General features: G+C 33.4%; 1 protein-coding gene across 3 annotated transcripts; it reads right to left on the reverse strand.

Annotated features, from left to right (window-relative positions):
• Nucleotides 1-28: 28 nt before the first annotated feature.
• Nucleotides 29-12498, reverse strand: LOC143243999 (uncharacterized). Of its 3 annotated transcripts, none has more exons than XM_076487933.1 (3): nt 7122-7259; nt 6332-6460; nt 29-3936 (listed from the first exon to the last, which is right to left on the reverse strand). In XM_076487933.1, the coding sequence occupies exons 1-2, from the start codon at nt 7236-7238 to the stop codon at nt 6338-6340; spliced, it is 240 nt and encodes a 79-aa protein (XP_076344048.1). In that variant the 5' UTR covers nt 7239-7259; the 3' UTR covers nt 29-3936; nt 6332-6337. The 3 variants fall into 3 exon arrangements, 2 of the variants coding, with proteins under 2 accessions (XP_076344048.1, XP_076344047.1); XR_013024859.1 differs by lacking the exon at nt 7122-7259 and adding an exon at nt 12234-12498 and having other exon boundaries at nt 32-3936; XM_076487932.1 differs by having other exon boundaries at nt 37-3936; nt 6350-6460.
• Between the last annotated feature and the right edge of the window lie 868 nt (nt 12499-13366).

Below are 13366 nucleotides of genomic sequence, written 5' to 3' on the forward strand. Positions count from 1 at the left end.
TATGGAGGTAATGTTCGCAGCTAAAGTTCAATAGGTTTGTTTGACCTCTATGTTTAAAAACAAATACCACAAACTTGTGTGGTAGGAGCACTTCAAAAAAACTATAGAAATGTTACCATATGTAACAAATTTATTCTATCTGTATACATGTACATTCTTATCAAATTTCATGTTTATAACAGGCACCGTTGATTTATCATTCTGTTTAGGAGCATTTTAATAACGAAAAATAACTAGATAGGTTATTTGAGCAAACATGCTTATTCAATTAAAATATGTACCATGAAGCAGATGTTTTATCTATTTTTTATCTCATCACATATACGTTTCTGTAGGGCTCTAAATTCTTTTATATCAAGTTTTGAAGGAGCACTGTGTTTAGGGTCTTTCCATGTCAAATCATCCAGATTTTGGAAAATTCACATGTGCTCATCTACCCATGTAATGAAAAATTGCCAAAGATTAGATCAATATCTCTAATAGTTTCTGATTTACAGCCCTGTAAAATTTAATTAATTTTTTTTTTATTTTTGGCAAATTCATTTTTGGGCAAATTTGGCTGCTTAAAGCTGCAAGAGTAATGGTGGTAGAAGGCTGAAATTTGCTACACTGACGGAATTAATCTCACAGAATTCAAACATGGTCTTAAACCAAGTTTATCTCTCTTAGGATTTTCATAGTGAGGCTGTAAATCACCTGAAAACCCAAAATTATAAAAAAAAACATTGATATATTTAATAAGCCATAGCTCTAAGACTTAATATGATACAAAGCTGAATTTTGTTTTCAAATTTCCTATAACATATCAATTGATAAATCAGCAATTATTGTAATTAAAAGTCTATTAGATCTCTGCCCCCCAGTGGCTCAGCGGTATGTCTGCAGACTTACAATGCTAAAAACCGGGTTTGGATACCCATGGTGGGCAGAGCACAGATAGCCCATTGTGTAACTTTGTGCTTAATTCAAAACAACAACAACAACTATTAGATCTCCTGTAAAAAAACGTAGTTGCATATAACTTTTTATGATTTAGCTAAAAATATATGGATAATCTATGGACATATTTGCACACAGTAACACACCTGAACTGAATATTTTATTTTAACTAAACAACGTATGGTCAGAGGACACTTTAAAAAATTATACCTCAAAAAGTAAGTTGAACACCATCCTAATTTGTGTTTGTAGATCGTATTCAGAGATGTAAGAATATATGGTAAAAATTTGAAAAGGCTGAATAACTGATGACATGGTCAAACTGTGGCCTGAAGTAGGGCTATTTTTAGCTAAATCATAAGTTGCATGCAGCTGAAACATACTATAAGAGATATTGACCTAATCTTTGGCAATTTTTCATTATATGGGTAGATGAGCACATGTGAATTTTTTCAAGACATTCTGTGGGGGTCACCTGCAGCCCCCTGGATTATTTGACATGGAATGACCCTTAATCCATTTTATAGAAGTCAAACACAGAATATATGAAATTTACAATCAAATGAAATTGGTAGGAGGTGAAGACTCCCACCCCAGAGCTTATATAGCAGAACTGCTTTTAATGCATGCTGTACCTAATAACATGCATTTGCCTAAATGCTTTTGCTGATGCACATGTGCATTCACAGGTAATGAATATGTTAATTCAGTTGTCTGAAGCTTTTAGAAGATTTCATCATCTAAGAAAAAGTGATACTATTTTTAAAAAATGCTTGCAGTTATTGAAAAAAATCTGAAAATTGTAATTTATTGCTCTTGTGTTTACAGAGCTTGATAATTTTAGGCATGCTAAGATATGTTTTACGTATGACAAATAAAGGAAGAATGTTGGAATAAACATCTACATTTTTGAAGTAATAAGTAAAGAGTTCATATTTTGAACTGTTTATGATAATTAGTGTGACCTTTTATAGAAGGAACTGCAAGTCTTTTATCTCATTCCAATTAGAACTGCAGAACACATTTCAGATAGCAAGTACTCAAAGTTTGATGAGAAATTGATTTTATTTATTTCAACAATATTTAACTCAAAAAGGTTTTATGATTTGTTATTTTGTCACTTTCTAACATTTTTGTTTTGAACATCTATTTATTTTCAATGAGGAAATTTAATCTGAAAATATGGCTGTAGTTCTTATAAAAGTTTAAAAATACTTCAACTATGAACTAAACTTCTCATTAAAAGAAATGGGAGAATAAGCCATAATTTTAAAATGTTTAAAATTTGTTATCATGGAGCAAATCCCCATCAATAGTACATTTTTTTAAACAAGAAAAAATCATATAAGAATTGTTTCATGCAGTGCTCGTGAGTTAGTAAGGATTATTTCGTTGTATTAGATATAGGCCTGGTGACTTTGGTGGTCGAGATTTCATTCTATTTAACATTCACAATCCACAAGGAGAAGGAGCATGAAAGTTGGTAATCAAGGGCTTTCCATCTCCTTGCTGTGGACCCAATCACATTGTCAGCACTTTTAATCGAGGAACTTATAGATCTAGTACTGATTGGTGGGGTAACTGATTTCCCTTCATCTGGCAACAGCATTTTTGTTTTATTATATGAGATGAAGTTTACAGTTGCCACACAGTTGGCTAAATGTGGACCATGTTTTTATTAAAGTACAGTTACATTCATGTATGGTATCTGGAACTCTTATTATTATTAGTTTATTGTTTGTCACAAATTTTCTGAAGGTTAGCAGCAGTTTAATATTAATTGTGCATGTCATTCTTTGAGTATATGGTTGATAACCAAAATTAGTTCACTTAGCACCATATTGAATGTGTGTGATTGACAAGCTAATGTTGTTACATGTGTGACTTTGATAACTTGTAATGTTTTTTACCAAAAGTAAAATAGTATGGCTCTTTTAAGATGTCCAATGGAAAGATTTAAACTATCAGTCATGCCTTGGTACACCAAGTATTGCTGTTGCCAGTATTATGGTTCATAAATTTCCCCATTTTTATATTATGGTGTTGTTTTATGTTGATTAGACTTTTTATCATAGAAGTTGTGTATTTTCTAATGTCTCCATTGCTGCAGAAAGTGTCGATTTTCTTAAGATTAGGTCAATGAAAAATGTAACTTTAACAGCTAAAATTTTTGTTAATTAATAATGGTATTTTTTTCTATATATGCATTATAATTTCAAAAACCTTTATTAAAGAATCTCAGAATTAGTATGATAGAAATAGTGGACGTTTAAGAAAATGGTTGGAATTCTGATTTAAATTACATTTCTTATTTGATGTTTCTCATATTGAAGTCATCTTCTCACCCATTGAGGTTAACCTAAAATATGAAGTTTTTCAAAGGTTTTTTTTTTCCTTATCAATTTCTATCGGAAATGTTTTTCTTACTATTTATTCATGTCTGTAAGGTTTCACAGCCGTCTTTTTAGTATACTACACTACTGTTTCAGACCTTTATTAGAATTTTAGTTACATTCGTGAGAGATTTCCAGCAAAGTTTCGTATAGTTTCAGCTTTTCTTTTTTATGTGACTTTGCTGTAATTATGTCCACTGTGCTTTGTGCATAGAAGTCAATGTACATGTTTAAAACATGCTTTTTGCAACTGTGATCTGGAACTTTTGATTTACATAACACAAGGCAAAAGAAATTTACATTCATAAAGTAAGGTAGGTAATTTACTGCACCATGTGAGAGTTTTTTTCTCTGAATTATATAAAAATTGCATTTGTGTATCACTTTACCTTCTAGTCTGTTTTAGATATTAAAAAAAGACTAGTCTTGTTATATTCAAAAATTCATTCAGGAGTTGATTTGTTTTCTTAATTTCCAGTGCAGGCAGCAAGGGAACCAGTATTAAGTGGAACAGCATGGAACTTGATTAGATCATCAACTGTTTGAAATATACTGCACATTCTTAAGCCATGAGGGTTGTTGGGAGAGGTTGACTGGGAGGTTTCTGCAAAGAAAATCATAAGCTTGTTATAACCTACCACATACGAAGTATTTATTAATTATTGTATGGGATGGATGGATAACATTTTGTATGATCGTGAACAGAATTCCTTGTCTATTAAATCACTCCTCAGTGAAACTGAAGTTACACAAATTAACCAATAAACATTGGTTCTGTGTTTGTTGTTCTTCCTAGTAATTTTATCACTTGCAAGGACCATCATGAAATATCACTGCCATATTTTATCTTGGAGTACATATTTGGATAGCAATCTTCAGTGCACAGGATTGAGGTTATGTCCATTCATTTCATACAAGCATCTGGAACTCTTATTAGTTTATTATTTGTCACAAATTTTCTGAAGGTTAGCAGCAGTTTAAATAGTGAACCTACATGCAGATCACATGACAGTTAGAAAGGTAGACTTCGTCATTTCTCCAACTCCTGATTGGGAACGTTGAAGTGTTGAAAGGTTTTCGGCCTTTTAGAAGTCATACATAGGTCTGAATTGATGTTTTTTTATATCCATTTTAACCTTGGTAATAAATCAGAGTTGGAAGCAAAAGTTCGTTATTTGAATATAACAAAGTAACTTTCAGTAATATATTTTGAAGAATTTAATGGAATCGTGCTATGGAGTGGCTCCACTTTGACATTCTTGTCAGAAGCAACAAAATAGATAAAGGAACTTCTTTCACGTCGTCTTTCGACCTCATCAGGGGTAAGATGAATTTACGCAACATAAAAATTTGGATAAATGTATCTTAAAATGAGGGCCAAGTAGAAGGTGAATCATTTTTATCCAAGTTTCTGCTTCATCAAACAACATCACCATCATATGGGCTTGATAAAGACAGTGAAGGAGCTCAAGACCAGTGTAGTTTGTAGACGTGCACAACTAACAAGTGCTTTACTCGCATTTGGTACTAAGGCATTTTAATGATTCGGAAGTTCAGATAGAAGTTGATTAGAAGTCGATGATAAATTTGATGCAAATCGTTTACCCTATATGCTAATAGGTTAAAAACAAGGAGTTCGTGTCAAAGATCTAGTTGGTGAAGGACATGATGGCAACACCGTCGTGAGCGACAATATTTTGTGGTGGAACAGAAAAAGAGACAAATCGTACCTCAATGTTTGTCGCAACTTGACATTCGTGTACTGTGTGCTTACGTGAAGTAAAAAAAGTGTCAGATATGCTGAAGAGTTCCAAGTTAGATTATTTAAAAGCAGCAGATCTCGTTGGAAATCTTCTAGCAGAGTTGCAAACCTATAGATGTGATGACAAAACAGCCCATTATTTTCAATGCTCTGGTGACATTGCTACCAGAAATCCCCCAGTGGGACAGCAGTAAGTCTTCAAATTTACAATTATAGAATAAGGGGTTCAGATTCCTTCCGTGGGCACAGAAGATAGCCAGAAGGGACTTTGCTATAAGAAAGCACATGCACATACTACTTGAAATGTGGTAATCGGCGTCAGTTACAAAGCTCTAGTTTGTAGTTCTAACCACATTTGGTAAGACAGACGCCATACGATACAAAATCAGCTACCTTATCTGCAGCCGTTGAGTTTTATTGGAGAACTAAACAAACGATTTAGCATGGAAAATAACAAAATTTCATTCCCTTTCGGCAACTGACCCCAAAATCCGAAGAAATAATTCATCGATATTGACTATTAAACCTACTACAGCTCATTATAGGTTGAAATTTGAAGACATACAAATGTTTGGAGCAGTCAAGGAGGTTTAAAACCTGTAATTCCGGCTTTTTCTGAACTTTACAAGATTATAATGATAGCAATAACTATTCCAGTTAGCAGAGCAGATTGTAAAAGGAGATTTAGCAAGCTAAAACTAATCAAAAATCACATTAGAACAGGCGCGGTATGGCCAGATGGTTAATGTGCTCGATTCGTAATCCGAGGATCAAATCCCTATCACACCTAACATGTTCCCCATTGAGCCGTGGGGGCGTTATAATGTGACGATCAATCCCACTATTCTTTAGTAAAAGAATAGCCCAAGAACTGGCGGTGGGTGGTGATGACAAGCTGCCTTTAATCTAGTCTTACACTCCTAAATTAGGAACGACTAGCGCAGATAGCTCTCGCGTAGCTTTGTGCGAAATTCAAAAATGAACAAACACATAAGAACCAATATGTCTAACAGTAATTAATTTGTTCAGAGAACGCGAACTTTCAATTTCTATAATCCTTTGATAGTATATTAGATGAGGACATGTTTTTTTGTAAAAACAAATTCTTAAATCACAAAAGTAATAAAATTTCCAAAACACATTTCAAAGTCACACAACGAAAAACAAAATTAATGGAAACATGCCTCAATCAGAGGTTGCCCATTTTTTTGGTGTTTGATATTTTACTAAAGCTTACCAAACATTATCTACTCACTGTTGCTGGATATAGTCCATTACTCCAGATGGACAGCAAGTCTGCAACAAGAAGAATAACAGTGCCCTTTATTGGAGTGACCTGGATCCATTCTCTTGACTTAGTTTTCAGCTAGGAAATAGTAAAAGTTTTAAACGTTAAGGAGATCTCTATCATGACAGTATTGGTAAACTAATTCTTAAAAAATTTAAATATTCAACCTACGACTAACTGCAACTTTGAATTTCAGCTTTTATAGCCCTTAACCTGGTCTCTGATACATCGGAGGGGCAGAGTAGCGCAGAAGTAATTGTTTGTTATAAGTGGCCATTACTCTCAGGTTTATTGTCTCCTCCCAATTTTGTGCCAAAAGATATCCTTACAATGACTTTGTCTGGTGGATTAGCAAGGAAAGATAATTAACGATAAGCCTTTTCGGGTAATATCTTTCAAGTAAAAGTACATTGAATTGAACAGTTATGTTTTAAAAAAGGTTAATTATTTTTGTCTACTCTTGACCATCTGATTCTAAGGAATGTTTATTTTCATAGTTTAGATATTTTCAGTTGGGTCGTTATGACACACTTTAAAAAGTTTAACTGGATGAATTCTCGATAAGTGTGGACCATTTCTTATGGAGCGGCCCTAACCTGACCTGCATTTCGATTTAAGAATGCAATATTAGGTAAAACCGTTTTGGTTTCATGATTCATCAACTTCAACATAAAAGAAACAAAATTATAAAATCATAACAAAAATGTTTATTTTGTATAATTTTTCACAGTGTCCTCACCTCCATTCCCCCAGAATCGTCTTGGAAGACGAAAGATATGGTTCCAAAATCTGTATGTTCTCCAAAACGAGCAACATTAGAATCTTTGATATCTCTTACAGGAGGAAAATACATCATTCGAAAGGATTCATTTTTATCTTCTTGTCACGTTTAAAGAAAAAATCATCATCTACACCTGTATTTAATGTGTAATAAATGTGCAAATAGGGAACTTTTTACTACATTAAAATATAACGACAAGAATAATAAAATGTACTCAATTATTTTGTTGCACATAATTATAATTACTGAAAAAAAAACCTATGATGTGGACAAGTACGATGACAAATTGTATCCACTGATCCAGGTCAGAGAAGAATGCTTTTAAAATGTACATAACTCGCCTAATTCTATTGCCATAACCTTTAGGAAACGGTTAGATAAAGTCAGAATCGCTGAAATACATTCAAGACATGTCTGTCTCAATCACGGTGCGTGTTCTTCATGTGGAAAACAAGAGTTTTCATTTGTCACTGCAATAGCATCTTTGACTTCATAGTCGACATCTGGATGAAGGCTAACGTGTACAGAAATTATACTTATCTACTACAGTTGTCTATATTTTCAAAAACACGCAAGGAAGGTTGTGGATTTACAGATGATGTATGTTTATATACATTTAGATTTATAAAACGCCGCATTATGATGATGACATAACAAAGAATTAAGAAAATAGTATAAAGTTGTAAACAGCTGCTGAAATAAAGGTTTAAAAGCAAACAAGCTGAATGTTAAATATCTATTTATTTTTTGAATCTTATTAGTCAAGACTGGGGACCTGAAAATGAACCAACTACTAAATGAGAACCTCATGCCCTACTTACAACAATTTCGTTATGGTATTAATATAAAATAAATCTGCACTTCTTATGTCACGCGCAAAACACGATACATATTATATATCAGGTTGTTTTTGTTGTTTTATTGCCATCTGCAGTTGTAACTGCATAGAACCATTTAGTTGTTGTTTTTTAGTTTGTGATAGGGTTAACAGAAAAAATGTAATATTTTGTTTCACGCTTAGAAAAATAAAAAAAAAATAGATATGACGAGGAAGAGTTAATTGTTGGAACAGATTGTGATTGATGACACTTCAGTTGTGTGGAAAGGACCAATTTAGTTCTACGAAAATGAGAAGAGAATTATTCCAAAGAACCGAAATAGACGTATAGAGGTTGTAGTGTAAAACAAGTGCAAGTTGTACCTTTGTGTTTAAGTGAACGTAAAGTTAACTGCTAAATTTCTGTTATTTTTAAGACTTAAAACTTCAGACTATAAAGTATTGTCTGTTGTTGGTTTATTTTACGCCTGTCACCACAATGGCACAGCGGTATGCCTGCGAACTTACACGCTAGAAACCGGATTTCGAAACCCTTGGTAGGCAGAGGCAGATGACCCATTGTGTAGCTTTGGGCTTAATTTCTAAACAAATTTTATTTTGCATCGGATCTTTAAGTATCGTCAAATTAAACATGTTACGCTGATGTGTTAGTTTGTTCATTGTTGAGCAAAGAGCTACAAAATAGGCTGTTCGACTTGCGTTCAGCTAAGATATCAAAATTCGGATTTAGCGTTATAAGCTTTCAGACTTATCGCTGATTCCTCTGTAACGAACCCATATCAAGTACCGGAAGTATTTCACCTTATTTTATACCGATATATTTTTTTTAATTGTGGTTTAGCTCGTAGCTCGCGTCTTAATTTCTTCTAATAATCAAGCCTATGAAACTATTTCCCATCACAAATGTAGACTAATCTTGTCATTATTTAGTGAAATTATTGTTCATTCTCTCCATTAACATAACCGTCTGTAACAGGGAAATTTCGGCTGAACTTCTGTTTTACTTCTTTTGGCTTGTTTGTTTTGGAATTTCGCACAAAGCTACTCGAGGGCTATCTGTGCTAGCCGTCCCTAATTTAGCAGTGTAAGACTAGAGGGAAGGCAGCTAGTCATCAACACCCACCGCCAACTCTTGGGCTACTCTTTTACCAACAAATAGTGGGATTGACCGTCACATTATAACGCCTCCACGGCTGGGAGGGCGAGCATCTTTGGCGCGACTCGGGCTCGAACTTCTTTTGGCAACTTGAGAAAATCCTTGGATTTCTTGTGTATATCGGATATCTTTGAAAGCACAAATCAGCCAATGTTAGTTTTGTGTTAAACACACAAAAAATGGACAGTTTTTATCTTTCACGCACACAAACTTAAAAAATATAATAAAACGTATACAAATCGATACAACGCAACGAGCCAGTTGAGTACACACTTTACATTAGGGTCAGTTGTGACAGATACATCTAACTAAACACCTAAAACGCCAGTTAAAGTTATCTAAATCTTTCGTAAATATTAAAATACAACATTAAAGTAAACATTTATTTCATCTTCTAGTTTAGTACAGTTGTTCGGTGCATCAGAGACTGTTACATTAGAACATGAAAACATTGATTAGAAATTATTTGGATAACCACGCGACCTCGACCCCACCAAACAATATAGTTCAAAACAAAATATTCTTACTATTGTTTAGGTGCGAATATTTAAGCTGACAAAGCATAATTGTAATTAATTATCTTTGTGATAGGTCGTTATAATATAGGTTTCTTATGTTTTAACTGTTTTATATTTTCATTTGGTATTTTTAGGATTTTCCAATGAAAGGAAAAGTGTAAAGTATTTCACACGCTAGGTATGTCATTAAATACAGAATATTATGGACACAATAGTGTTAAAAGGTTATTACATACAATTTTTGAAAACCTCTAAAGGAAAGAAGATCGAATTTTGTTTTAAAACCCATAGTAAGACTAATACTAATATAGTAAGACCAATACAATTAATCAAAGCACACACACACTTAAAATGAGAAAGCTTCTTATGTCCGTTAACACTTGTCACAATTACGAAATAATATCTTCCCTTTAATTATTGAGAATAAATGTTTTTGTTTTATTTCACAAACATTCGAGAAATATCAATTAAAATACTAAGAAAAGAGCTATAATATATTAGTACTTAAAGAAATAATAAAAGTTTGTCCTATCTCAATGTGTGTTTATACGTGATTAACATACTCGAAATCTAAGCCATCTTTATTTACTATCTACACTGCAGAAAATTATACTAACGTTACGAATGAGAGGCTAAGGTTAGAGCACACGCCAGTTTGGAAGGAAAGATAAGATAGGTTATTTTTATTTATTCTACTGCATTGAACCCTTTTTGCAGACGTACCATAGTTATGGTAATTGTATTATGCGCAATCAGTAATTGTGGAGTGGATGAATTGAACGTTTTTTCTGTCAGGTACAAAGAGTCCCCGCATTTGATATAAAATGGACCATCCAGGTTAAAATTTTTCTCATCAGAGAACAAAACCTTCTTCGTTTTCTACGTACAAATGTTAGTGCTTCTCAGCAAAGTTTATCCGAGCTGTGGAAGGAGGCGTGGTCTTTGAAGACGATTACGGTTTTTAAAGCCTCTCTCTCGTAGATGCCGTCTTTTATTGTTTTTGAGTTGAATTCTGCGTCCGTAAGGGCCTTAATCTGGTTTGACGGTCGGCTGGTGTCTTGCCGGATAACTCGTCAAATCCTCGTACTCAACGCCGGCAAAATTTTCTTTAGCCGACCACTTGTAATTCTCTTTCCGTATCCTTCAGGGTCTTTTAAGAAATTTGCAACAGCAGTTTTACTCCGTCCAATCTCAACGGCGATGGCACGTTGAGAGAGACCTTGCTTTTGCAGCTCGACAATTCTGCCACGTTCATGTTTTTACCCAATGTAACACAGGAGATGTCAGTGGGAGATGTTGACAACGCTAATGCTTAAACACAAATGACTAAATTTCGTTACGTGTTTACCGATTTACGATTCGTTTCAGTGTGGTTTTAAACTTTTCACCAGCTAATATTTAGGCTACTTCATAGTGTTCGCATTTTATATTAAATGTTGAAAAGGTTTTTTAATTTTATTTTCCCTTATTTCATTCTCATCTTTCAAAGCTATACTCAAATAAGTGGTTGAGTCTAACAACGCAAAATGCATATTTTTTCTTTATGTTCATTGGCCTTAAGATTTTGACCAGCAGTGTATAAATATAACAAGTATGCAATACTCTAAGGACGTGTGTTGCAGCCAAAAAAATCAAAGGAACCACAAAGAGCTAACAACACATTAAAACGATAGAAATTACCTGTAAGTATCGGGCCACGAATCTTCCATTTGTTCCAAATTATTTAAGAAATTCATTATTCGAAGGTAATCCTCCACCAGACCATGCGCTTATTACTGAAAAAGTCTTTGTTGTGTTGATTGACACTGGTTCTACACCTACAATCGTTTGCCCCGATTATTACGACTAATAATATATCTTATATTCACTGACTAAATTGATCAGATTTTTGCGCATCAAAAACAATATCGAAACTTTGTTAATAATAACAATAAACAATATTTTAAAGTTTATTCAATTGCATACGGTTAAAAAATACGATTTTACAATGTATCAGATTTTCAGAAATCTCGTGGTTTTTAATGTATAAAAACAACATTCAAACAAAGCGCGATGAACTTCTAATGCAACTCTTCGAAATGCATCATTACTTGATAATCCTTGTATCTGCACACCTACAAGTGTAAACATTGATTTGTTAAATAAAAAAAGTGGAAAAAAGAATTCACTTCAAAGGCCATACAATACATTGAGTTTCAATTAAATTTTAATAAAATATTAAACGTTATCGTGTCTTATTATAACTAAGGGTCCCCCTCTAGTACAGCGGTAAGTCTGCGGATTTACAACACTAAAATTAGGGTTTCGATTCCCTTCGGTGGACTCAGCATGTAGCCTAATGTGGCTTTGCTATAAGAGAACACACAATTCCGATTAAAAAACGTCGTAAACACTAAACAAGGGCGGACAAGAGAGAATGAGTAATTAAAATAGTATCATTCGCACTTCTTACAAAAAAATCTCTCCTGGACCAGTAACTAATAATATAATTTATTGTGAAGGTAACATGACATATTCGTTACTATTACAGGATATTTACAAACAAATTGTTCACTTACCGATTTCTTGCATATCAATAATGCGAATGTTTTCCATTATTAACAAACACGTTTATTACCAGTTCGAGCTTTTCGCTTATCTCTAGACTGTGTTACTATTAGGTTGCTCACTGGCTAGTGTCACATTATTGACTCCCTAAGTCAATTTAATCTCGAAATTGTCGATTGTAACTGCTTCAAAGAGGTGATTGACTTATCTCTAGTAACAGTTTCTCAAGTTAGAGGGCAGTAATACATTTAATTTCGTCGCTTTCCTCGTGCTTTGATTTCCTTCCAAATAATACGGTATCTATCAATTCCAGATTACACAACACAAGAGCACTATCGTAATTGGTCAATCCAAAGACCTTTTTTTTGTATTGCTGTGCAAATAAGACTTATTTATCTGAGAGTTTGTAAAAGTTTTGGTTTGATTTATGAAAAAATAGAAACCAATGTATTTGGTTGATTCGAGCAGATGTTATATCGATATTTAATGTGTACATCAGTATTCAAAACGTTTCTCTCAAGCAACAATTTTGTTTGTGTTTAGATTTTATGGAGACGTCTAAATAAAGCGGGTAGAAGACGTAAATTATATAGTTATAAGGCAGCAAAGTTGATATATGGGATTATTTAGACACATCTCAATGAGTTAATATAAATCATACTAAATATTAACTCTTATAACATGTTTACTTTGAAATATATGTTTATATATATATATTTCAACTTTCGTTACAGAATTATGTATTTAATGTATTGTTTTAAACTAGGGTGACTGAAAATCAGTAGAAAAGCTACTAAAATATCGAAATTAAACATATAAATATTTAGATAGAATATTTCAAAGATGATGGCGCTTTGAAAGGTTATCAAAAGTTTATTCACAAGACTTGGAGTCGTGGTTGTACACGTAAGGGCTAACTATGCAGGGAAGAGTAAGTCAGATGAACTCATTGGTAAGTTCAAGGGGATGATAAAATCATTTAAAGATAATGGGCAAAATAATAACTGTGAATATGAAATTTTGAATAGATCACTAGGAATAAATCTAGGCTTAAATTAATATGTAAAGATTTGAAGGTTAGCTGGCTGGACTTGTGGGATCAGTTCAGTAGGGGGCCCGGCACAGCCAGGTGGGTTAAGGTGTT

This window comes from Tachypleus tridentatus, chromosome 2 (assembly GCF_004210375.1).
Source record: "Tachypleus tridentatus isolate NWPU-2018 chromosome 2, ASM421037v1, whole genome shotgun sequence".
NCBI classification, from domain to species: Eukaryota; Metazoa; Arthropoda; class Merostomata; order Xiphosura; family Limulidae; genus Tachypleus; species Tachypleus tridentatus.